The 23,826-nt window shown below is 36.3% G+C and overlaps 1 protein-coding gene across 1 annotated transcript in view; it reads left to right on the top strand.

The window, feature by feature from the left end:
* The window catches only part of LOC141441723 (uncharacterized), a 45,430-nt gene that overhangs the window by 9,490 nt on the left and 12,114 nt on the right, over positions 1 to 23,826 (top strand). The window contains exons 2-4 of the mRNA XM_074106553.1: positions 1,782 to 2,801; positions 4,132 to 4,338; positions 13,320 to 13,482. Coding sequence (XP_073962654.1) covers positions 1,820 to 2,801; positions 4,132 to 4,338; positions 13,320 to 13,482 — 1,352 coding nt within the window. The 5' untranslated portion in view covers positions 1,782 to 1,819. The remainder of the gene's footprint in view (positions 1 to 1,781; positions 2,802 to 4,131; positions 4,339 to 13,319; positions 13,483 to 23,826) is intronic.

Raw genomic sequence — 23,826 nt, 5'->3', positions numbered from 1 at the left:
TGCTCGTTTAGGTACTTCCCACCTTCATGAACAACTTGTAATTTTACAATCGCAAGTGCTTTGAAGAATGACTACCTTGAAGAATACATTGAGGAACTTGACGGCTCGATGATTTCGCGTTATACTTTTAAGTTACACTTACTCGTACTTCACCTACTTATTCGTTACAATAATGACCTTGATTTTTTTATGTGTAAGTATTTGGGGTTGACCACATCCCCAATTTTGAAATTCGGAGACAGTGGAGTTGTGGATGTGGGCAAGGGGGTAACACAATTGAAGTGGAGATGGGCGGGCCACTTGGCGAGACGCACTGACAACAGGTGGTCGAAAGCAATTACGGAGTGGTAGCCAAGAGTGGTCGTTTGGTCGGATGACATCTGGCAGGCGGTTGGTAAACTGTGGATGAGACTAGCACAGGACCGGGCAAAGTGGCGTGAAAATATAGAGGCCTTTACCCAGCAGAGGGTGGATGTGGACTGATTTGATTGATTGATTTAGGGTTCCTTCTGTCCGTTATCAAGACCTTTTTTCTTAGAAGCGCGAGGAGGCATCAAACTGATTATTTTTAAATTCAAATACTCAAGTTCAAATAGGACTCAAATTCAAATACCCCTTAGAGTAGGGAAAAAAACAATCTTCTAAGTCAACACAATTCGAAGATACAGTAATTAAGAAAGGTTTCATATGAATTGTCGTAATCGAAAGCATATAGGGTACTTCTAGTTGTCTCGGAAATCGTAAATTTGGTATAAATGTAGCTCTTATAGCACAACCAAATGATGGGAATGAATTAGGCAAGCGTGTTCCATTTTAGTAGTATCTTCGCTTACCAACAGGCGTGATTGTAGTCAAACCTGAAAAAAAAACAAACAACAAAGTCTGAAAATGTTAATATTCTACCCACGACGGTACGGAGAAGGTATATGCGTTTAGGGTGAGAGGTTGTTTGTTTGTGCACAAATGAATGTTTTTATATCTGCGTATCTATTTAGGTATGTCAGTAAAACACTGGATATTCATGGATAGCTGTAATGCATGGAACTGTCGGTATAGGTAGATTCATTCATGATGACGCGTGCCGTGGTTCTTATTACAATGTCATTAATGGCTAATTTTGACAAACTCAAGCGTCTTCGTGGATGGCACTAGGTATACGCAAGTCTAACTCAAATTTGGACGATTTTATTTTAGAATAACATTACTACTTTTAGCCTTGCCTGGTAGGCTAATTTTACGAGTATTACAATATTAAATGACCCTGATACAAAACTAAAGGTCGCCTGCTCGTTCCAACTCGATTCCTGTTTATATTCTTTAGTATTGGTAACGTCATAAAATATCAAGTCGGCTTATACACGTCCCACTGTATGGCACGCTCCTCCTCTCAAAATGAGAGGGCTTGGGCCGTAGTTCTCACGCGGGCCCAGTACGGATTGGGAACTTTACATACACCATTGAATTTCTTTGCAGCTGTGACTGGTTTCCACAAGATGTTTTTTTCACCGAAAATTTAAAATGCACATTAATTAAAAGAAATATAAATTCAGAGGTGCGGGTCCAGATTTGAAACCACGAGCTTTAGCTACAGAGGCTATAGACAAACCACTAGGCTACAACGTCTTTATTAATTTGATGTGTTCTAATTGCAGTAGGTATACTTAATTGAGTAAATTACATAGGGTTCTATATAAACATCATCATCTGCAAATATCTTCAACGGCAGAAATTCATTAAGTCTATGTATAAAATAATTAATTATAATAAATCTATTGTTGCAGATGGAACATCAAAATAGTACCACCGCGTACGACGAAAGATGATGTTTATTATCAGTGTCTTACTACTTTACGCATCAGGCGTTAGTGCCAAAAATATAGATAGTACTGGAAAACCTCTCACAACTGAAGCAGATTTCGATAATAATATCATAGATTTTGAGAGCGAATATATTGCTAACACAAATAAAAAGTATGGCACGGCGCCATGGCATGACGATTATAATAAGGAGACAAATAGATACACTATTGTAAATGAATATAATGCCGGACACAATAAAACTAAAGATGAAAAAAACAATGATAACCAGGTGACAACAGAAGATAGCGTTGCGACGACGTCTTCGGAATTAGATGTGATACCTCTAGAATTAATAAGTACGACACAGAATTATTTAGTTAGCATAATTGAGAGCACTACGGAAGAAGATTTGACAGTCATACCTTTAGCGACGACTGAAAGAGTGACACCAATTGTTGAAATAGATCAACCTGTAACATTGCCTTCAACAAAATCTCCTGAAAGTACAAATGATTACTATACTACTGAATCCCCTGAGGACGATTTAAAAGTAAATGGATCAGAAACAAACACGACAATTAATATAAAATTGACTTCTGAAATTAAAGAAGTCGTTACCACATCAAATCCTGTTTTACATAATACTACATTAGAAGAAGTGTTAACAACTAATTCAAGTAAACAAATAGACATAATAAACAGGTCCGACGAAATAACTGATAAAGATGATCCAAAATTCGTTGAACCAGATTCAGATGACGAAGAAGAGGTCCCAGAAGATTACTACGATACTAAAGATGTAATACCAACTAAAGCTCCAAGTACTGATGTGGTTTCAGTATTCTTTGGTTTGGCTGGAAGTGTCGTAGAGAGCGTAGTAGAAAGTGTAGCGGAAAGAGTTGTACCTAAAGGCATTTTTGATTTGTTTAAAAGAATGCAAAAGCAGAATGAGGCGTTGGAAGCAGAAAGATTGAGAAGTAGAGAAGAAAATGGGGGATTAGGTAGGTCCTAGAGACTAAATTTGTCACTAACTTTTTGTGCGTCTACTGTAGTAGTCTCTAGGACATTTCCATAGAGACTACAGCTGCTACTGCTTGTTTGTATATTGGTGAATTGAAAGTGAGTGAACATAATCAATACCTATTTATTTTTTAATTTGCCTTGACGTTTTGACCGCATTGATTTGCGTTCCCGTGAACAAAAACAAGCCACTGTCACTCATTAACCATGTAACGGAGGCCTTCTTAGCGGAGCCGGAGGCGGATGCGGAGGCGACAAGTTTCACCTCCGCGGAAAAAAGTGGTTCAAGCGGATGTGGAAAAAATAGTAGTTTATGCTTTATTCAACTCAAAAATCTGTAAAATTTCTAAAAAAACTGCCAAATCTCTCTTGTTTTCGACGTCATCGTGCATGTGACTTCAATAAACAATTACTTTGTACAAAATCACTTTAAAAAATCGCGGTACAATCAAACATAGTTACATTACAATTTCGTACGTCCAAGAAACGAGACAGGTTGATGCCTGTCGTGTGTTATTTGACATACGCCCGCCCCCACCCCGACCGTGTTCCCGCTGCGCGCCGTGATAATGAAATGAGAAATAAACCTCCATTTATAACTCAGGAAAAAAAATTGCGGAGGCGGAGGCGAAGATACAGAAGATATAAGTTCCGTTACAAGTGTTACAACCCTACTTGCAAGTATTATAATACTTGCAAAAAAAAAACAGTTGGTAAAGTTAGAATGTAATCAGAAGAGTTAAAATGTAGTATCAGAAATTATGTTGTAAATGGAGTCAGAGTAGTAAGTGGAAGGGTTAATGAGTGACAGTGGCTTGTTTTTGTTCAATCACTTTCAATTCAACAATATACTAACAAGCAGGAATTTTAAGGTCATATTCATCATGCATATCCGTTTCACCAATGTAAGACAAAAGCATCCACATTTATCTGTCGTGTTGTGTTGTGTGTGTGTGTGTGTGAGAGTGAGAGAGAGTGTGTGTGTGTGTGTGCGTGTGTGTGTGCGTGCGTGCGTGCGTGCGTGCGTGCGTGGATGTGAATAGGCTGTTACTGTCACTGTGTGTGAGAAGAGAGAGAGAGAGAGAGAGGCCGTATTGTCTAACGAGCTGACGTTCGCGTTCGCATTCACCGTCTCTTTCAACCATCGTCTTATAACTACGTGTTATCTTCGTCGTTTTACGGTATACCGTGTGACAGAAAGAAGTGGTAAAAACAATTCACAAGAATCACAAGTGTGCTAGACGTTCTTCTTTATTTCTTTACAATAAGGCCTCTGGTTAGTTTTCAATACCAGAAAGATCTAATTTCCAGGTCAATTCGGCCGCGGTATCCTCAAGTCCATCTCGTCAGGGCTGAGCGGACAACTTAGCCAGCTGATGGCTGGAGCCAAGGACATCGGCTCTTTGGACAACGATCGGGGATTCGTCGGTAGCGTCGCGGCGGGAGTGTCCAACGTTGCTAATGTAGCCAATTCCCTCGTAGACCAGTTCAAAATACAAGTTCAGGCTATTTATCCAGGTAAGATGTAAGATAATTGTTTTTTTTTTGAGAAAATGACTTTCGGTCATGTTTCATGCGGGTTGCGGCATATTCTTCTTGGCAATGATGGTCTTTCCGACAACACTGGTAGTATAAAAAACCGGCTACGAACGTGTCGGACATGCCCATAATAGGTTCAGTTCATGGTTCCGTAGCCATTACAAAAAAATTAAGTAATATTTTTCTAAGGGTTTCGTATTTTATACGGAATCTTTCAAGTTTAGGTATATTTTATACCTTAGGCTGCTATTTACTCATAAACTACTAATAATTCTCAAGCAAACTTAGCCGTTATAGTTTTCCTTGAAAGTTTGATATACCTACTACCATCCTGAATTTATTCAAATTTTTCCACTCACCGCTTTACATTTTAGAGGGGAGGACGTTCGATTTTAATAAAAATTTGCACTTTAAAGTTGAATATTTCGCAAACAAATCACTGCCCCACACTAAGTATAAGGGTTGGATGAGAAAAAAAAATCACCCCCACTTTACGTCTATGGGACCCTAAAAAATTTTTTTTTGAACTTATTTGTACCATTTTGTCGGCATAGTTTACTTATATATCCGTCCAAAATGACAGCTTTCTAGCATTGATAGTCCCTGAGCAAAGCCGCGGACGGACAGACAGACAGACATGGCGAAACTATAAGGGTTCCGTTTTTGCCATTTTGGCTCCGGAACCCTAAAAACCGGCCAAGAGCGTGTCGGACACGCCCAAGATAGGGTTCCGTAGCCATTACGAAAAAAATCAAGTAATATTATGTGCGTTATAACACAATTAAAACACTTACTACATTCTTAAAATCTATTACCAGAAAAAGAGCGTATCTTTACGGCATGTATAATATTAGTATGGATTTCTTATACCGTTAGACTTGTGCTGTGATGAGTTGTTATGGAGATGGGTTATGCGATGCGTGATCATTATAGATGTCTGTGTTTATTCTATAATGGTTGAGCTATTAATTCAGTGGAATCTAAATAATTTATATTTTTTTATGAATTAATTGATAGTCGAGACATCACAGCATAATTTTATTAGGCATGTTATTTGAGACACCGTTCAAAAAGGGGCTACCGGGTATTTAGCGCTAATAAATGTGGATATGGGGGGGGGGGGGGGTGAAGGAGGATAAGGGCAAAGCTTGGTGGCGGATCATGATAGTTACTAACTAACCTGTATTAATATTAAAAGTTTGTCACGAAGTAGTGACCGGGGAAGTTGGTGGAGGATGAAGAATGCAGGAGAAGGCAGACCAGTAATTTATTTCCGATAATTATAAAAGGGCACCTGCGGACAAACAGACGCGGTCTTAAGTATCTAAATAGGTATGCTTTGACATTGTATCGACAATCATAAAAATACATAGTTAATCAACTTACGTTTCCGTGCCCAGTTTTTTATTTTATACAATTAATAACACTGAAGTCCAGCAGTATTACAAGCTAATGAACTTCACTAACGCACAGCACAACTATTTGAAACTGTAGAAGGAAATAAACGCTCCTTCGTATAGGTGTAGTAAAGGAGCTAGTTAAGGAGTTTAAGGAAAATTTTAGGATCTAGGAAAAAAAGACAGCAGGGCAACTACGAAACTCGAAACTCGAAGTTCGTATCGTACCGTCCCTCTCCCTCTCGTATTAAATAGTATAAGTGTCAGAGGGACCGCACGACACGAACTTCGAGTTTCGAGTTTCGTAGTAGCCCTGCAGGTATCTGTATCTGTTCAGCTCGGAGGCTCTGAATAGAATGGCTCCAGTATATAAAAACTGTGGAACTGTGGAATGGCTACTTGACGTAAATCGAAAAGGTGTGGTATTTAGAAAAGGTAATTTGAATTTAAATGTTATTCTTTAGAATGTGTGCTAAACCAGACAGTACAAAGAGTTAGGAGGAAGAAACGAGTTGTAACACACCTCGTTACAAGTTTGCCTGGAAGAGATCGCTTTTAAGAAGCGATAAGGCCGCCTGTTGCTTACCTTGTATTTTTTTCTCTGTGTACCTGTCTTCTGTATAAAAATAAAATAAAGAGTCATTGTTATTGTAATATTTGCCACAGCGTATGTGAGCGGTTGACATTAGAATTATTTATTTATAATAATAATAGCTCTTTTATTTATGCAAGTGTTTCGCTGCAGGCATGTGACTACTTTTGTATTAAATTTATAAGGGCGAGCGATCATTGGAGTCACGACAGTTTTAAGACAAACTATTGCTTTACAAAATATATGAAAACGCACAAACTTGAAACAAAACGTTTCATACACAAAACTGTCTAATACCTACAAGAACTGCACGGCGACAAGTCTAATGGTGATTTTTCCACCGGCGAGGCGAGACGAGAATTGAAAGGCCGTGCCAGGATAAGCTTCTGCCCCCATCGAGTTTGGGCTCGTAATTTTTATGGATGGTGTGGCTCTACATAAGTAATAATGGGCAAAATTTCAACCCCCCAAACTTAATAGTTTTTTGTATAAAAGAAAAAAATAAAATATGATTTTTCTTCAAATTTTTTTTTTCAACCTATATTTCTATCAAAAGTTTTACTATCCATAATATGTCGCTTTTATGATTTATTTGAAAAGAGTTTCTTAAATATTCCGCCGTGAAACTTTTGATATTTTTTTTTAATTAAGACCTAACGAAATGTAAGTATGTGGCCAGTATTTAGTAAGCCGCGTGCACGTTTCTCTAAAGAGATTTCAATCATTAATTCGTTTTAGGTCTTGTTGCAGAAAAATGTATGGTAAAGTTTTTTATGTAAAGATATCTCCATGTTCTCCCACAGCTATAATTTTGAAAAAAATACATGTTATAGCTCATTTGTGAGTGTATCACTAGTGAAAAAATTAGAGCGGTCTCTAAAGTGGAAGTAAATAATAAAAAAATATGAAATCTTCAGTCAGCATTTTTTTTTCTATCGTCGTCGTTTTAGCCTATATACGTCCCACTGCTGGGCACAGGCCTCCTCTCAGAACAAGACAATGTTATTCATGTCAAATAATCATCTGTAGTGAATGTACAATATTTGTGATGCACGCTAAGATAGGTTGACAAAAAAAAGATATTGAAGAAAAATCATTTTTTTATACAAAAAAACTATTATGTTTGGGGGGCTGAAATTTTGCCAAGTTATTACTAATGTAGAGCCACACCATCCATAAAAATTACGAGCCCAAACTCGATGGGGGCAGAATCACTTAGCTTATCCTGGCACGGCCTTTGTACGCATTCTCGCGCGCCCGCCGCGAGCCGCCGCGGGCTCCGCCATACAAATTTCAATTCTCGTCTCGCCTCGCCGGTGGAAAATAACCTTAACTTACGATTGTCGGCTTTTCTTTTGTACGTACGTACATACACAGGCGCGCACATTAACGACAAAGCAGTATAGCGACTATATTTTGATACGATGTATTGATTATATCGATCCAAAATATCCAATATCGAAAATTGCATCAAAAACGATAAATGTTTTTTTTATATGTAACTAATGCCACTAGAAGCCGAAACCGTTATAGATAAGAAAGAAAAAAAAAACATATTGTCTATGACCGTTGACTATACTCCATTTATTTTAACACTGGCTTTTTGCCCGCGGCTTCGCCCATGTGGAATTCGGTTTTATTGCGCGCAGTTCGCTCGGGAGCTGTGCATTTTTCCGAGATAAAAAATAGCCTATATTACTCTCTGGCCCATAAACTATCTCTACGCCGAAAATCACGTCGATCCGTCGCTCCGTTTCGATGTGAAAGACGGACAAACATACAAACACACACACTTTCGCATTTATAATATTAGTATGGATTTGAAACGTAACGGTAAAATTTGCACTTTTTAAATGGAACAGTGTTTTTTTTTATTTTATTCGACTGGATGGCAAACGAGCAACCGCCCATAAACATCTGCCACAACAGGGGTATTGCAGATGCGTTGTAACAAGGTTGATCAAGCCTTGTCGATTGTTAACCTCTTCTGTAACCTCTGGATATTCCTCTTCAAATTCAGCACTTTGTTTTTATGTCAAAATTCATTCTGCGATACTAAATACTTTTATTATTTTAACATCAATACCTATTCGATCATAATATGATATCATTAGAGTTCCACAGTACAGTAAGTAAGTACAGTTTTATAACCAGTTTCATCACATATTTGTATCCTGTTTTACTTAACGCTGTAAGGGATCTTGAAGGCACAATTGTAAGTCCTACAACATTTGTAACCGTTTTAGCTTATTTACAACGTCCCAAATTTATTAGTTTTTATATTAAGTTCGTTTTTGTATGTATTGTTACAGGTGCCTTCTATCTTAACTGTGTTAACTTTTATAATAAAAACATAATAAATACCGCTAACAAATGAACATGTAGGTATTTTTAGTCCATTTGTGTTCGAAATACCGAGAAACGTGTGTTACGATTTGACCGTTAATTCAAACCTTAAAATAAACGGAGTAAGTATAGTATGTTAGTTAGAAGATAGTGTTTTAGGTTTTGATATTTTTGCAATTTTTCCTCGGGTTAGTTCTTTTTGTCTTCTGGTTAACCGTTAATTTCATTTGTTTTATTACAATAAATTAATTCAGAGTTGAAAATAAACAAATAAAAAAAAAAGACTAATAAAAGGGAATACTGATGAAAGAATCTTCGCTTTTATTGAGATTTTTGTGCATTAAAATAATTTAGTTAAATTTATTTAAGGTGCGACGTGTCCTAGGGAAAACAGTTGCGTTCTAGTGTCAAGGCAGACTTGTGTGAGGAAAGTCTGTCTTAAAACTTTCGTGACTCCATTGTGCGCTCACCCTAACAATACAATACAATACAAAGACTCTTTATTACTCTTTATTTTTTTCTTTATTAACTCTTTTATACAGGGTGTCTCTGATGATGGGGCTTTAAATTCAAGGTTCGATTCATCTCGTATAACTAAGCTACTTTTGTTTTGTAACGTTTTCAAATAATAACTTAAGTTTAGATAATTTATTAATCCTCAAAGTTTAATCATTTAATCAGTGTTTCGGACATGGCGGTGTTCTCGTTGGGTTCTCTATCGTTTGCCCCGAATTTCATATGCCCGAATGTAGGTATCGTTGTCTAGAATTTTCATTTGCCATAAAGTAATTTATTTGTGAAATAGCAATTTCTTCGGAGTTGATATTAAACTAACCTAACCTAACCTACTGAATTCTATATTTTTAAGGGATGACCGTAAAAGTAACAAAAAATTTGGAATTGAAATAAAAAATACAAAAAGATTCCGAAAAACCAATCTATATGATGACTTTAAAAAAACCTTAAAACATCTCGGTTATACATATCTTATGACAAACGTTAGTATGGCAAGTGAAATTCGGACAAATGAAATTCGGCAAGTAAAGGAAAACGGTTCTCGTTGTCTCTTCGGGGATTTACAAATATTTTTTTACATTATTTGACATCTTTCAGATAAAACATTTATCGATGTGCTGTCAATTTTGTATTGTATCGCATACGGTATACGGTCACCTAATGGGAAGCAATCACCGCCGCCTATGGTAACACGAGGGTTATCACAGGTGCGTTGCCGGCCCTTTGAGAGACTAATAGGCTAGTTTTTTTAAAGACTATTAATAAACAACTAACTAACTTAGCGAAAATACAAACATACACACACATATATAGATGTCGCTAGTGTCGCTGCTTAAGTGGCTATGAATGGAAAAAAGCAGGGTGAAATGTGTGGTGCATGGGAGAAATTTGTGTCTAGACTCCTGTCCAGTGGTGGTGTAGGGGTATATCACGCAGCACGGAATGCTGAGGACCTGGGGCGCTGGTCTCTTTTTCTGGGTTTTTTCTGTGCATCCATGTTTCAGTTTTTATTTTCGTTGGATTTCACGGGATGACCGTAAAAGTAACAATATTGGAGTGGAAATCACTCCAAAAGACTCCATAAACTATTATTAACTAGCTTTTAAGTTATTATTTAAACCACTAGATCAGGTTTTTTTTTTATCTACACACACAACACACAAACATCACGTCTGTATTCCCAAATGGGGTAGGCAGCACTTTTAGCAATTTTATCTAGTTCAGAATTATTACGCAAAGTCAAAGTCAAAATACCTTTATTCAATTTAGGCTATAACAAGCACTCAAGCTAGTTTTAAGTCAGATGCGTTGGCACGTGCTACGCCCTCATGGCATATCTCCCTTGTTTGTATGATCTGAGGCTTTTACTGATTGGGTAATTCGTTTTTTATGATTTTGGGATTTGGGTCCAATGACCCATATCGAAAGACCCAATGGTCTTCCGATATCTTTAAAGTTTTCTGATATCTGTTATATTTACAGAATAATCACCTGAATACACTTAACGATTACACCATGTACACATGTATTATTAATTAGCAAGACAAATCCATGATAATTATTCAGCTGCCTAGCTGTTAAGTAGCGCTGGCCAACATATATATAATTAGTGAGCCACAACTCCTTCATCTTGCTCCTCCGGTACTAAGGTAAAGACCTAGCAAAGTAATACTTGAATCAATCATAAATTAAAGTTTTGACATGTCGCACTACTTGTTAATGTCGCTGTTCTTATTGGTTTTTCCAAAATGTTGGGCGAGTTTTAATACTTTGGGCGTGCTTTCCGAGATATCTTCACAACCAATTGTGAATGATTTGGTCGAAACTCCAGATTTTATTGCACTGGCTGCAGAAAATGGCTTCAGAGCAGAAAAGCATGACGTTGTAACTGAAGACGGGTATGTATTAACCATGCACAGAATACTGCCCGGGGAGAACTGTGCTAGAAAAAAACCGGTGCTGCTAATGCATGGGTTACTTCAATCATCCGAAGACTTCATATCCTCGGGACCGTTTGCTCCAGGGTTTGTTATAGCGGAGCAATGCTACGACGTCTGGTGCGGGAACGTACGGGGCAACAGCAACTCCCGAAAGCACATCAGTCTCAACCCCGAGAAGGACTTGGAATTCTGGAAGTTTTCTTACGATGAAATGGGCTTGTACGACATTCCAGCTATGGTTGACTGCGTTTTAAAACAAACTAGCGCGGAAAAATTGATATACATAGGTTATTCGCAAGGTGGTGGAACCTTTTTCATTATGAACTCTGAAAAACCCGAATACGCAGAAAAAATTGCCCTTTTTATCGGTCTGTCTCCAAATACGAGAAATATTAACATGAAATCACTCGTGGGATATTTAAAAGGTGTAAAAACTTTCCAAGCTGAATTAGACGCGTTTGGGGTATGGGAGATATTACGTCGAGGGTCTCCTGTAACAGGAGTACTAAATGTTCTCTGTCAAAATAAACTGGTGGCAGGTATTTTGTGCGAGACTATTACAAGTACTATAGATACTCCACATTTAGAATCTATTACGCCCGAGATTGAACAGAGAATTTGGAAGTATATACCGGCAGGAACATCAGTTACAAATCTTGTACAGTTTGCGCAATCGTTGGATAGTGACAAGTTTGTGAAGTATGATCATGGTCCAGAGAAAAACAAGGAACTTTATGGATGTTCCGAACCGCCGGAGTACAACTTTACAGCGAGTAACGTCCCAACTGTAATATTTCATGGCTTATCGGACCAATTCGTGAATACAAAAGATCTCGAATGGTTTCTGGCAAAGTTGCCAAACGTGTTGGACTATATACAAGTGGAAGATCCATTGTGGAATCATCTTGACATGTCATACAGCCGTTTCTGGAATGAAACAATATTTAGTCCCATGAAGAAATATATGGCTAAATACGACTATATATAAGAAAATAAATCTGTGAATAAAAATTCTTTCATTTTTTTCTTTCTGTTTGGTGGTCGCACTGTTGGGACCATTATGGTCACAACAGAAAGAAAAATATATTTAAATATATGGTCCCAACAAGTTTATTTAAAGTAGGTATTTTTGTTTCTTCCTACGTTACTAGGTAGTTTTGTACCAGGAATATTTTTTCCTTTACTAGTTCTAGTGATGTAACTTGATGCATGTACACACAACTAAAATATGGAACCAGCTTCCTGGGACAGTGTTTCCGGAGGGGTACAGCGTACAGCTTAGGGATCTTTAAAGAGCCTATCGGTCTCTCAAAGGGCCGGCAACGCACCTGAGATACCCCTCGTGTTGACAGGTGTCCATGGGCGGCGGTGATTGCTTTTGACTCGCATGCTCGTTTTCCCCCTCTTATATAAAAAAATACAGGAAATCAAGGGGCAATTAAACATATTAATATGCATTACAGTAATGTGAATTGACAGAAGGACAGATAATCGTTGGGGGAGAAATGTTTAAGTATAATATTTTGACAATCTTTAAGATACTTGGCACCCCAAAAATATGTGATTGTTTTGGTCAAGTAAGACGTTAATATGTTAATATCGAAACACAAATTATGTACCGTCAAGAAGCCAAAATATTAAAATATCGAAAATTGAAATAGCGAAGTATCTTAATATCAAGAAAAATGCATAGAACTCGATTCTGGCACTCGCCGGCCGCTGCATCCGTCGATATTAAGATTTTCGAAATTATAGCATTTGATAATTGTACCGTTCGATAAATTTATACTTTCGACATTCTGATTTTCGATATTTTGGTCGTCGATGTTTTAACTATCGATATTTAAATTTTCGATATTCAAATACGTGTCCTAAAAATTAGGCTACCACGCCTTTTTAGACCTAGCTATGCCAAGTATCTCACAGTAGGTGCAGTCAAACAAACTGATTTTCATGTACCAGAGTGGAACCTTTTAACAATCAATTTCATAATGATTTCCTTGATAGGACTATGGGATGTCAACATGACATTAGTAGCACAAAAGTTCCATCCTGATACATGATTCAGTTTGTTCAATTGTACACTGGTGTTTACATTTTCATCGTGCAATTTAGCGTTTCCACACCTTTTATACACCTGTCTCTAATTGCTTACCATTTCTTCATTAGGCACGCTCTGGTGCGGCGACGGCCACTCCGCCACCGCCCGCTCCAGCGACCTCGGCCTCTTCTTCTTCACGGACACCTGCTGCCGCGAGCATGACGCCTGCAAGATCTACATCAGGTCCGGAGACACCAAGTACGGGCTGACCAACACTGGATTGTTCACCAGGTGATTCATTGAAACTTTATTTGGACTTACATGAAAGAATAGTAATAAGTCGTGGTGGCCTAGTGGTTTGACCTATCGCCTCTCAAGCAGAGGGTCGTGGGTTCGAACCCCGGCTCGCACCTCTGAGTTTTTCGAAATTCATGTGCGGAATTACACTTGAAATTTTCCACGAGCTTTGCGGTGAAGGAAAACATCGTGAGGAAACCTGCACAAACCTGCGAAGCGATTCAATGGTGCGTGCGAAGTTCCCAATCCGCACTGGGCCCGCGTGGGAACTATGGCCCAAGCCCTCTTGTTCTGAGAGGAGGCCTGTGCCCAGCAGTGGGACGTATATAGGCTGGGATGATGATGACATGAAAAAATAGGGAACCCGCCGTATCACCTAAAGTGGTTTGTCCTATAATGTTTTTTTAATGATCGATTGTCCTAACACTTGAAACTGAAAATATTTCAGAACACCTTATGCTATGGGTTAGGTTTGACGATAATAAATGGATACCGGAAAATAATATCGAATTAGCGTTCTAATAGTAATTGACTTTTCTATGCAAAATAAATAGTTAAAAGCATTTTAATTATTTCTTTAGACAATTCCAATTTGGCATACCTACTAACAACTAATTTTTAATTATTTTTTAATAAATATTTTTTATTACATTAATTCGAATTAACAGTGAATTGGCTTACAGCTGTAATACTGTGTAAATTTTGTCTTACAATAAATAAATAAAATAATCACCTAAAAGCGTCCCATTAAAAATTTAGTTAGGTAATGTAGGTACACTTGTAAAACAGACATTAGTTTTATTATTTTTAGATTTCTACTTAATTATCTTCATCTCTTATTCTAGGTTGCCTTAATTACTGGACTTTAACCGTTCAGCTTCCTTATTCAAAAACCGTTACGAAAATACGAGATAATTTCAAACACAAATGTTTCTAATGCGTTTGCAACTAAAAATGTGGCAACCCACGGCAACTAGGTTTGTGTTGATCATTGTAACTCCATTGGATCACGACCTTTGAATATTATCACCTCAAGATAACTCGTATTATTTTGTGTGAACAAATGACTCTGTCCAATCGTGGGAACGTGACATAGAGTTAATGTTATTGCGACAATTTGCTTGTTTTTTTAGGCTATATTCACAACCAGTTCATAAGGAGATGAAAAAATGAAGCATTGTTGTGTAAGGTCGCACGCACAGACTACAAAACAACTTTTTGTGAAATACAGAGAAACTTTGTTAAGTTAGACCTGGATAAGTATGTACAGTCAGCAGCACCAATATTTGGCACAACAAGCGTGCATAAATATCTGATACGACTCTATTTCTAGGGCCGGATGGACGTGTCAGATATTTTTGCACGCTCCGCTGTGGCAGATATTAATGCTGTTGACTGCACCTCTATCCTCTTAAGTCCTCGTGTACTTCATAAAGTTTAAATTAATTCTAGGAATAGCTATACCATCATCATCTATCATCATCAACATCTTTGTATTATGTGGAGTAGGTACAAATTTTTCAATGACATGAGAACTTTAAATTTATTGAGATAATTTCCAAAATCCAACTTTTGGCTATGTCTGTGGATCTCATACTTAGATCCCGACACTTGTGGACTAAATCACCTCCAATATTTTTTGTTGTTGATCGATTTATGGTTATTTTATTTGTATATTATATTGCAAATTTCGACCGGATATTAAATAATATTTAGACGACATTATCCACTTTAGTTCACTGTAATAAAGATTGCATTCAACCATACGCGTCCAACAACATAGTTATCCAAGAAAACACAACGACCATAAACCAAAGTTATCATTGCAAAATAAATATAACATCAGTTTAATTAAAGTGATTATAATTTGATGTAGGTACAAATTATTACGCCACATATCAATTTAATTTTTAAGGATAGAATAGAATAGAAGAATAGAAGATTTATTTGCATAGAATAAGTAGTTGCATCAACTGTCATTAGATGGTAATAAGACAAAAGGTTTCTTATCCTGCTATTTGTACAATTTTCTTATACTAGCATGCAAATTACATTTTCTAACACTAAAAACAACAAGTAAGTCTATTACTGTTTTTTTTGTTTACACTGACGTAGGTAGGTAACCCTCCAGTGAATGAACCCCCCAGTGAATGAACAAAATCACGTTTTTTGCCTAAAATAAGCAATATAGCCATTTCCAGCACCTGTCGTATTTTTTTTCTTACCTGCAATTCGATTTCCTATGCAATGGCAACAATCGGTAAATTTATTTTCGACCAATTTCAACATGGCAGGCGTTTGAAGTTCACGTATTTCTGCTTTTGAAGTTTTGTATGGAAAAATTAGATCCCAAGTAAGAACAGTGCATGTTTGGAGTAACATTTGAACGGCTTATTTCATGTATACCACTATAAAGTTTAGCTATTGGTTAGATTAAGAGTTAAATCTTCTATAATTGTACTCTTTAGTGGCTTATTTTGCGGTTAAGTTGATATTTTTAGGTGTTCCATTACTGGCTTATCAAATGTTCTAAAACCAGTAAATGAACAGGCTGTTCATTTACTGGTGTCGGCTCAATATAGTTTTTTTCCTAAAATTAAATGTTAACGTAATCGTATTAAAGTTGTGTTTTCAGATTCTGCATAGAAAACGATTCTGTTTCTTTGAACTAGTATTGGGACACTGCGTGTTCATTCATAGGAATGAAAAATCTAGTAAATGGACTATAGAAATTTGGCTTTGTTCATTTACTAGATACCTACTAACCCTATGTATGAACAACGTAGGTAACGATGGACGTGATCGAAATGCACGATAGTTTTACTTCCTAAATTGGACTTCTTAATAATATTAGATTGTACAACAAGAGCATAAAACGGTACAACGAGGGTGGATAGACACGTCGAGGAGAAAATGGGGATTGCGAGGAAAGGAAATAGGAACAGTTAAAACAATTGTTCAGTTAATGTGTACCTTTTATTTGTCATGAATTACTACATAATTATATATTTTTTTGTTTTATTGATTTATTTTGATCGATTTTTATTTTTATATAAATTAAAAATGATGTAGATTTTGCTTGTAGTAAGTTGCTTATTGTTATTAGCCACAATCTATAATTAAAAATTGGGTTGTTAAGATTTTTTTGTCCCAAATGATGATACTTTTAACTAATTAGAGACTGATTACAGACTGATTAGAATACGAGTATCAATAGAGTTTAATGTTTGTTACGTATTAAGTTTTATTATAAAGCTCGGATTATCGTCACTGAAAAAATCTCGTACTTATCTAAAATCAATATGTCAACAAAATTGAACCTTGATGTTATGTCTATAAAGTTCACTCGGAAAAATTATCTATTTTGAGCTACGAGTTTTTAAAAAAAGTAAATTAATCAAGATATTAAGGTGCTTAATTTGTACCTACTTTAATAGAATTATATATGTATTTTGTAATACAGTAACATAATTGGAATACTGAAGGTGCTGTACCTACCTCAAGATTTTATATAATAATAACTGAAGAAGAAGACTTCGTTTTATGTTAAAAATGCTTTTCTAAATGTTGATTAAAACTATCTAAATAATGTTCATTCACTGGGTTTTACTCTGTTCATTCATTAACTTTTTCGTTCATTTACTAGGTTTTTGGGTACTTTTTATAAATTCTTCCATAACTCAAAAACTATAACACGTAATAAAAAATCGCAGAAATTAAATTCTTGTTTATTAAATAACGATTGATGAAATTACATAAAACCATTACAATAATTAATAAGTACAGAGTAGTGATTTTTCAAAGTAGAAAAGTTTCTTAAATGTTCATTCACTGGAGGTTTTACCCTACCTACTTACAATGGACATTTAACTTCAAATAATAAACAACGTTAGTTAAGTATATAATCGAATCAAAAATTAATAGGTAATTAACAATTATTTGTCTTGTATATAAGGCCGTATAATGCATAAAATTTGTAAAACTATGCAAGTGTAGAATGTTCTCGAAAAATCGAGTGTTTTCGTGAGAGTTGATATTAAATACCTACAACGCAAAATAAACTTTGTAAGGCTTTCTAAGTTATTCTAAGACTGTTCTCAAATAATTTAGTGTTACTTAAAAATCAAATGGAATAATAATATTGGCGAAAGAGGAAAGTCCACTCAGCTGAGGGCTCACAAAATCACGTTTAAGTTTTGCAATTTGAAAAGGTTAACGTACCATGTAAAGCCTTCATGTGGACACATACCTTATTGAGCAGATACTTTAAAATTATGTCAAAATGATCGCAAACAGTAACACAAACACGTTTAGCAACCGAGATATTCGTGACCAAATAATCTTCCCATCTAAGTGTCCATAATGTCGCAACTATTATCATACAAATTCTCAATCACCTTGTCAAACTTAGAGTTCTTGACATTATTCATTATTACAAAACTTGTGGCATTTTATTTAACATTTACAAAATCTTTACCCTAGTAAAGGTATAATTGAGGTCCGACCGAGGCCGTAATGGCTATTATCTGAGGTACCTACCTATGATGGTAAAAATAAATGTTGTTATTTTTCGATTAAGCAACTAGACATTGTCTAAGAGATGCTGAGTATGCTCCGGTATGTAATGATTAAGACAAATTGCTATGGGACCTCAGCTATTCTAATAATGGATTTGATATAGCATACTGTTCTTCACAATGGAGTTAAATATTATAAAACTTGTGGCGCAGTAATCTGTACACTTCACAAGTTTTTTACATTTCAAGCCTCATTGCTTATAGATAAGAAACATGTTTATTTACTACTTAAAAAAGAGAAATGATACAGAAAATAAATTTACAGACAAAACTCGGAAACGGTTACCCGAGCACTAATGTTAAACTGTAGTTTTTACATTTGTAACGAAAGCGTCCGCTCGCCTGCGCACTTGACAACAACTATACGTGCCTCGTGCCACGAAACTCAGTGGGCACGGTAAGGAGCGATGCCCGTCATACAGTTTGCGATAATTAAGCGACAAGTCGCTATTCCGAGACGTTATCATATTACCTATGAAACAATTTTTTTTTATTTAAAACTGTTTATTTCGAAAAAAAATACACATAGGTACATTTAAATAAGTTTTTGGTAAAAATTTCATTTTTAAGGCAAGATATTTTGATCATTAGAATAAGAAATTTCAAGTCGGTGCCATTAACCGTTGAAGAGTTCCGTCCTGCGCAAACGATCCTGGCCGGACTACCAGGATTTCACTACCGGATTATTGTATTGTCACGCAATTTACATAAGTATGCCAAATTTCAAGACAATCCGACCACTAGAAGTGGGTCAAATTTAACTTGCAAGATTTGACCCGCACTTACATTGCAAGTTAATAAAAAGCTTTTAAAAAAAATAACCACATAGTCTTTAATAGGAGTGTTTCAGTTAATGTTTTTATATTTTGGTTCACTCACTCACGGCGAATAGATTTTACGTGAATTATTTGAGGCAGCGTAAAAACTTGTACAATTTTCTTTTCAGCAACTGTCTCGCTAATTAGTCTGCAACTAATCTAAAGTTGCTGACTCTAGACCCGTTGTATATCGTCATGCGGGTTAGAGACACACGCATCACTGCACTCTATGCAACCCGAAGTTGCATATACGCATAGAAATCAGGTATCGACCTTATTACCCAAGATGGCTGCGTCACTGTCACTACAACAAAACCTATTTAGCAACTAGCTTGTGCCCGCGGCTTCGCCCCGTAAAGAAAACCTTAGTTTCCAGTCTATTCCAAAAGTTGTATAGCTTTAGTCCAGGGACCCATTGCAAAATAAATTATACAAATAATACACGTCTAAATTAAATATAGGTAGTGGGATAAACAGCAGCATATAAATAAATAAATAAACTATGATAAATTGAATCTATACAAGATGACAGATAGTGCTCCTTGAGCATAGATTTAAAGAGTAATATGTTAATTGTATGTTCCTATTTTATGTACATTGTAGATTTATACAATACATACATAGTATCGTAACGCAATGAAAGGATTTACTTTGAAAGTAAATAAAACATGAAAGAAATCATTATACTTAAATACAAGCATTTTTGCCCGCTGTACTTTTTGTTGACTGTACTTGCATTGTCAACCAAACTAGAAACTACACATCCGTATCTACTCCATTGCAAGCCAATCCATTTACTAGAAGTAAATTAACTAAATCCGATTTGCAAGATTTGATCTTAACATACTCGTACATTGCAAAGTTAATAAAAGCTTGTAATAATGGTTACAAAGGAAGATAATTTCTAATGTGATATGAATCGCAAAACCTATGAACTAACCGAGCAATATTAATGAAATCATACTTATTGAAGCATAAAATTGAACTTTGCAATACATAATAGCGATTAGGAAGTGGGGGGCGGACAATCGGATGTGCCTACAGACGTACGTTGGTCGGATTGTGGGGTATAATAATTGTGTCTGTTCAAACGCCCAAGTTTTAACTATCTCATCTTGTTTTTTTTTTACTTTAATTGTCTCTCTCTAACATTCGTGCGAAGCCTAGGTACAGTCAGCAACAAATATATGAATACAGCCAAAGTGCCAAAAATATGTGTAAAGGACTTTATTGCCTGAACATTAAGGTTGTGTATACATATTTTTAGTACTTTGGCTGTATTCATATCTTTGTTGCTGACTGTACATGAAAAGCTTTATTTTTAAATATTGGAAAAAATATTGCTGGCCACTATTTCGCACAGCGTATAAGTATCGCTATACAACGAGGAAATACGGCCAGCCTTCTGGGCACCTTGCCCAGTTTAATTATGTTTTATTATGTTTGTTTTTAATAAAGATAAATATTCTTACTTTTTAAATTAAATACCCGCGTACAGTAGGCAGTGAATAATATTTTGCTATCGTATTTTGTCGGAAAGAGATCATAGGTAATTTATCTTGCTTTCTCATCTAGCTTACTGAAGTATATATTATATATCTTCAAATTTCAATTAGTTACAGTAAACTTCATTATAAAATCGGACAAAATACGATGGAATAACATTATTCATTAGATCTGTATAGGTAGAGTCATTCACGATGACGCGTGCCGTGGTTCTTATTACAATGACATTAATGTCTAATTTTGACAAAATCACGCATTCTACCGAACAACGGCTAAACTGATAGTGTCTTTTCCAACCTTGACATTGACGAAATCATCGATGGTATCAATGGAGCTATACTTTCAAGAATTGAATTGACAAAATCACGCGTCTTCGTGGATGGCACTATATAGGTATAATCAACTACAAAAACCTGTATATCCATAACGAAAATACAATCTGAGACATGGATGCGCAGAAAAACCAGAAAAAGAGACCAGCACTGGGAAACGAACACGCAGCACGGGATACCCGTAAAAGTAACAAATTTGGAGTTGAAATAAAAAATACAAAAAGACTCCAAAAAAAAACCCATCAAAATTTGATTGCTTAGTAGCGACATCTCTTGTCTGGGTGAGCGGTTAGTTCCGAAAGAGTGTGACGTCTCTCGACGAAACATTGATGTCGCTAGTGCTGCTGCTTATGTAGCATAGTACAAATAAGCAACCGGCGATATGTATGCATAGGAATAATTCGTGTCTAGATTCCTGTCCAGCAGTGGTGTAGGGGTCATAGCACGCAGCACGGATTGCTGAGGACCTGGGTTCGTTTCCCAGTGGTGGTCTCTTTTTCTGGTTTTTCTGTGCATCCATGTCTCAGTTTGTAATTTCGATATGGTTTCACGGGATACCCGTAAAGGTAACAAATTTGGTAACAAAAAATACAAAATGATTCCAAAAAAAAAACAATCATAACCTGTATATCCATAATATTTCGATTATAAAGTCGTAACAGAACTAGCTTTATTTTAAGCACCTAAGTTCATATATAGTGCGCAAAAAAACTCGATACAACGTAATACTGTGTCATAATCGTTTTTTACTTCATTCTTTCAATTACATGTTACATTGAGTGGTTTATTTTTACAGTTCGTAGTTTATGGATTTATTTCGAAATAAGTTGCATCAATTAAGTCAACTCTACACCTAAATTAATAAATTATTTGCATAATGACAGATTTTCTGGGTCCAACTCTAACAGTACTTAGCCCCTTAGTATTGTCTTGAATGGGATGTATTTTATAAACTCTAACCCCCTTATTCATAAAACTTAACAAGCGTATGTTAACTTACAAATGCTTTGTCCCTTTCTAACAAATACAAATGTCGAAGTGACAGATAAGGACAAACGAATTTTAGCGGCATTTTAACTCAAATAGGTTTGATTGTCGTTTATGAATAAGGGGGTTAATATGGAAGTTGCAGGCGAAGAGTCCAAAAACCCAATGAAATGGAATGAATTTAATAGTTAATATATACAAATTACATTAAATAGTTCTTAAACCTAACTTAACCTAAGAGCCTGAGCCAATGCGATGCTAGCAATTGACTACCTCTTGGGCTGCGTCCGCCGGCGCCGCTGGCGCGTGGTGCTTGGTCAGAGCCTCGTGCTTCGTGCTCACGCGGCGCCGGCATGTTCGCGTCGTCAGCTAACGCAGATCGGTTGCGATGTCGCTAGATTAGCGATCCGTAGGCACGTAGCGTACATAGCTCTGGCTATTTTGTAGCTTTAATTACACAACCTTTTACCGGCGTTTGTGTTATCCCACTTCCTTGTCGGATATCCAGATGTGTTGTTGCGGTTGTGTCCATCCGCCCGTTAGTCCGTCATTATTACGAGTAGGTTAGGTACTTAGTTGTTGGATTTGTAGGTAGCTCAGGAGACGTAATCCATACTAATATTATAAATGTGTGAGGTGTTTTTGTTTGTCCGTCTTTCACGTCGAAACGGAGCGACGGATTGACGTGATTTTTGGCGTAGAGATAGTATGTATGTATGTAAACTCTTAATTGCACATAAAAATAAAAATACAAATACACAGAGAGGAGAACAAAAGCGAGCTTATACCTAAAAAGGAAACATTTGGTTATATAGAGGATAAGCAGACAGTGAAAATTACGTGCGGTAAAGAGACAAAACAGAAATACTCAAAAGAGATAAAATAAATACAACATTATTTACATTAAAACTAACATAAAACAAAAGAAATATAACAAACAATTACAAAAGCGAAACAGTCAGATAGTTAATGGGCCAGAGAGTGACATAGGCTACTTTTTATCCCGGAAAAATGCACAGTTCCCGAGTGAACTGCGCGCGATAACCGAATCCCACGCGGGCTGCGGAAAAGTCAGTATGGTATAATAACGCCAGATGGCATGCAAGGGGCGCCAGTTTCCAGTGCAAAATAAAATTATGGTGGCGCCTTTTGAGAGGCGCGGAAGCGGTGTAAATAATCTCGCTCTACCAAGTTCGTGAAGTGCTTGGGCCGGTATATATATCGTTTAAAGCAGCCGAGTCTAATTTCAAGTCACTTACTTATAGGCTAAAGCATGAAGACCGTCTAGACTGCGTCTAGCTTCAAAACCTAATCCCAAAGTAGACAAACTATTGTCATACTTAACGAAATAACATAAAGCAGCGTTTTTTTTTATTTTCAAGACGCGACCCCCCCTGCTTACCTCCATTTGTAGTTATTTGTATTATCTTACGTTGATAATACAAACATTAAATAATCATACCCAATAACGGTGAGAGTTATGTTAAAGACCTGCCGTCCGCGACCCACAGATTGGAAAAACACTGACATAAAGTAACAATTTTAATCATCATCATCATCATCTAGGCGTATATATGTCCCACGCGAGGCATAGGCCTTCTCTCAGAATGAAAGGGCTTGGGCCGTTATTTCCATGCGAGCCCAGTGTGAACTGGGGAACTTCACACATACCATTGAGTTTCTTCTCAAGTTTGTTTAGGATTCCTTCACCGTAAAGTCTTCACAATTTAACAGTTAAGTTGTGAAGAAAGATAAGTGTTAGTTAAGTTTTAACTAATTATTGTATAAGCAGTATACAATCACGCCTATAGTAAGTGATTTTGTAGACTAAGGTTACACTTGTCTAGTATACCAATAACAATTCACCCTATATTTGAAGACGTCTCTGATTCTAGTAAATTCCATTTCACCGTAGATTTGAAGACTGCTGTAATTTATTTATTTATTTAATCATAATAAAGACTTACAGTATACACAAATGCGTCTCTATTACTAGCTAAACATACAAAATACTTACGTAATTGATAGATACATAATAAATAACTACATTAAACATCATACACAAACATTTCCTTATTTTATTGAGACCTGAGTCACCAATAAGTTCAGAAGGTCAAT

Source organism: Choristoneura fumiferana, chromosome 24, assembly GCF_025370935.1.
Source record: "Choristoneura fumiferana chromosome 24, NRCan_CFum_1, whole genome shotgun sequence".
Lineage (NCBI taxonomy): Eukaryota > Metazoa > Arthropoda > Insecta > Lepidoptera > Tortricidae > Choristoneura > Choristoneura fumiferana.
The sequence above is the reverse complement of the archived record's forward strand: the minus strand, read 5'-3'. Positions and strand labels throughout refer to the sequence as shown.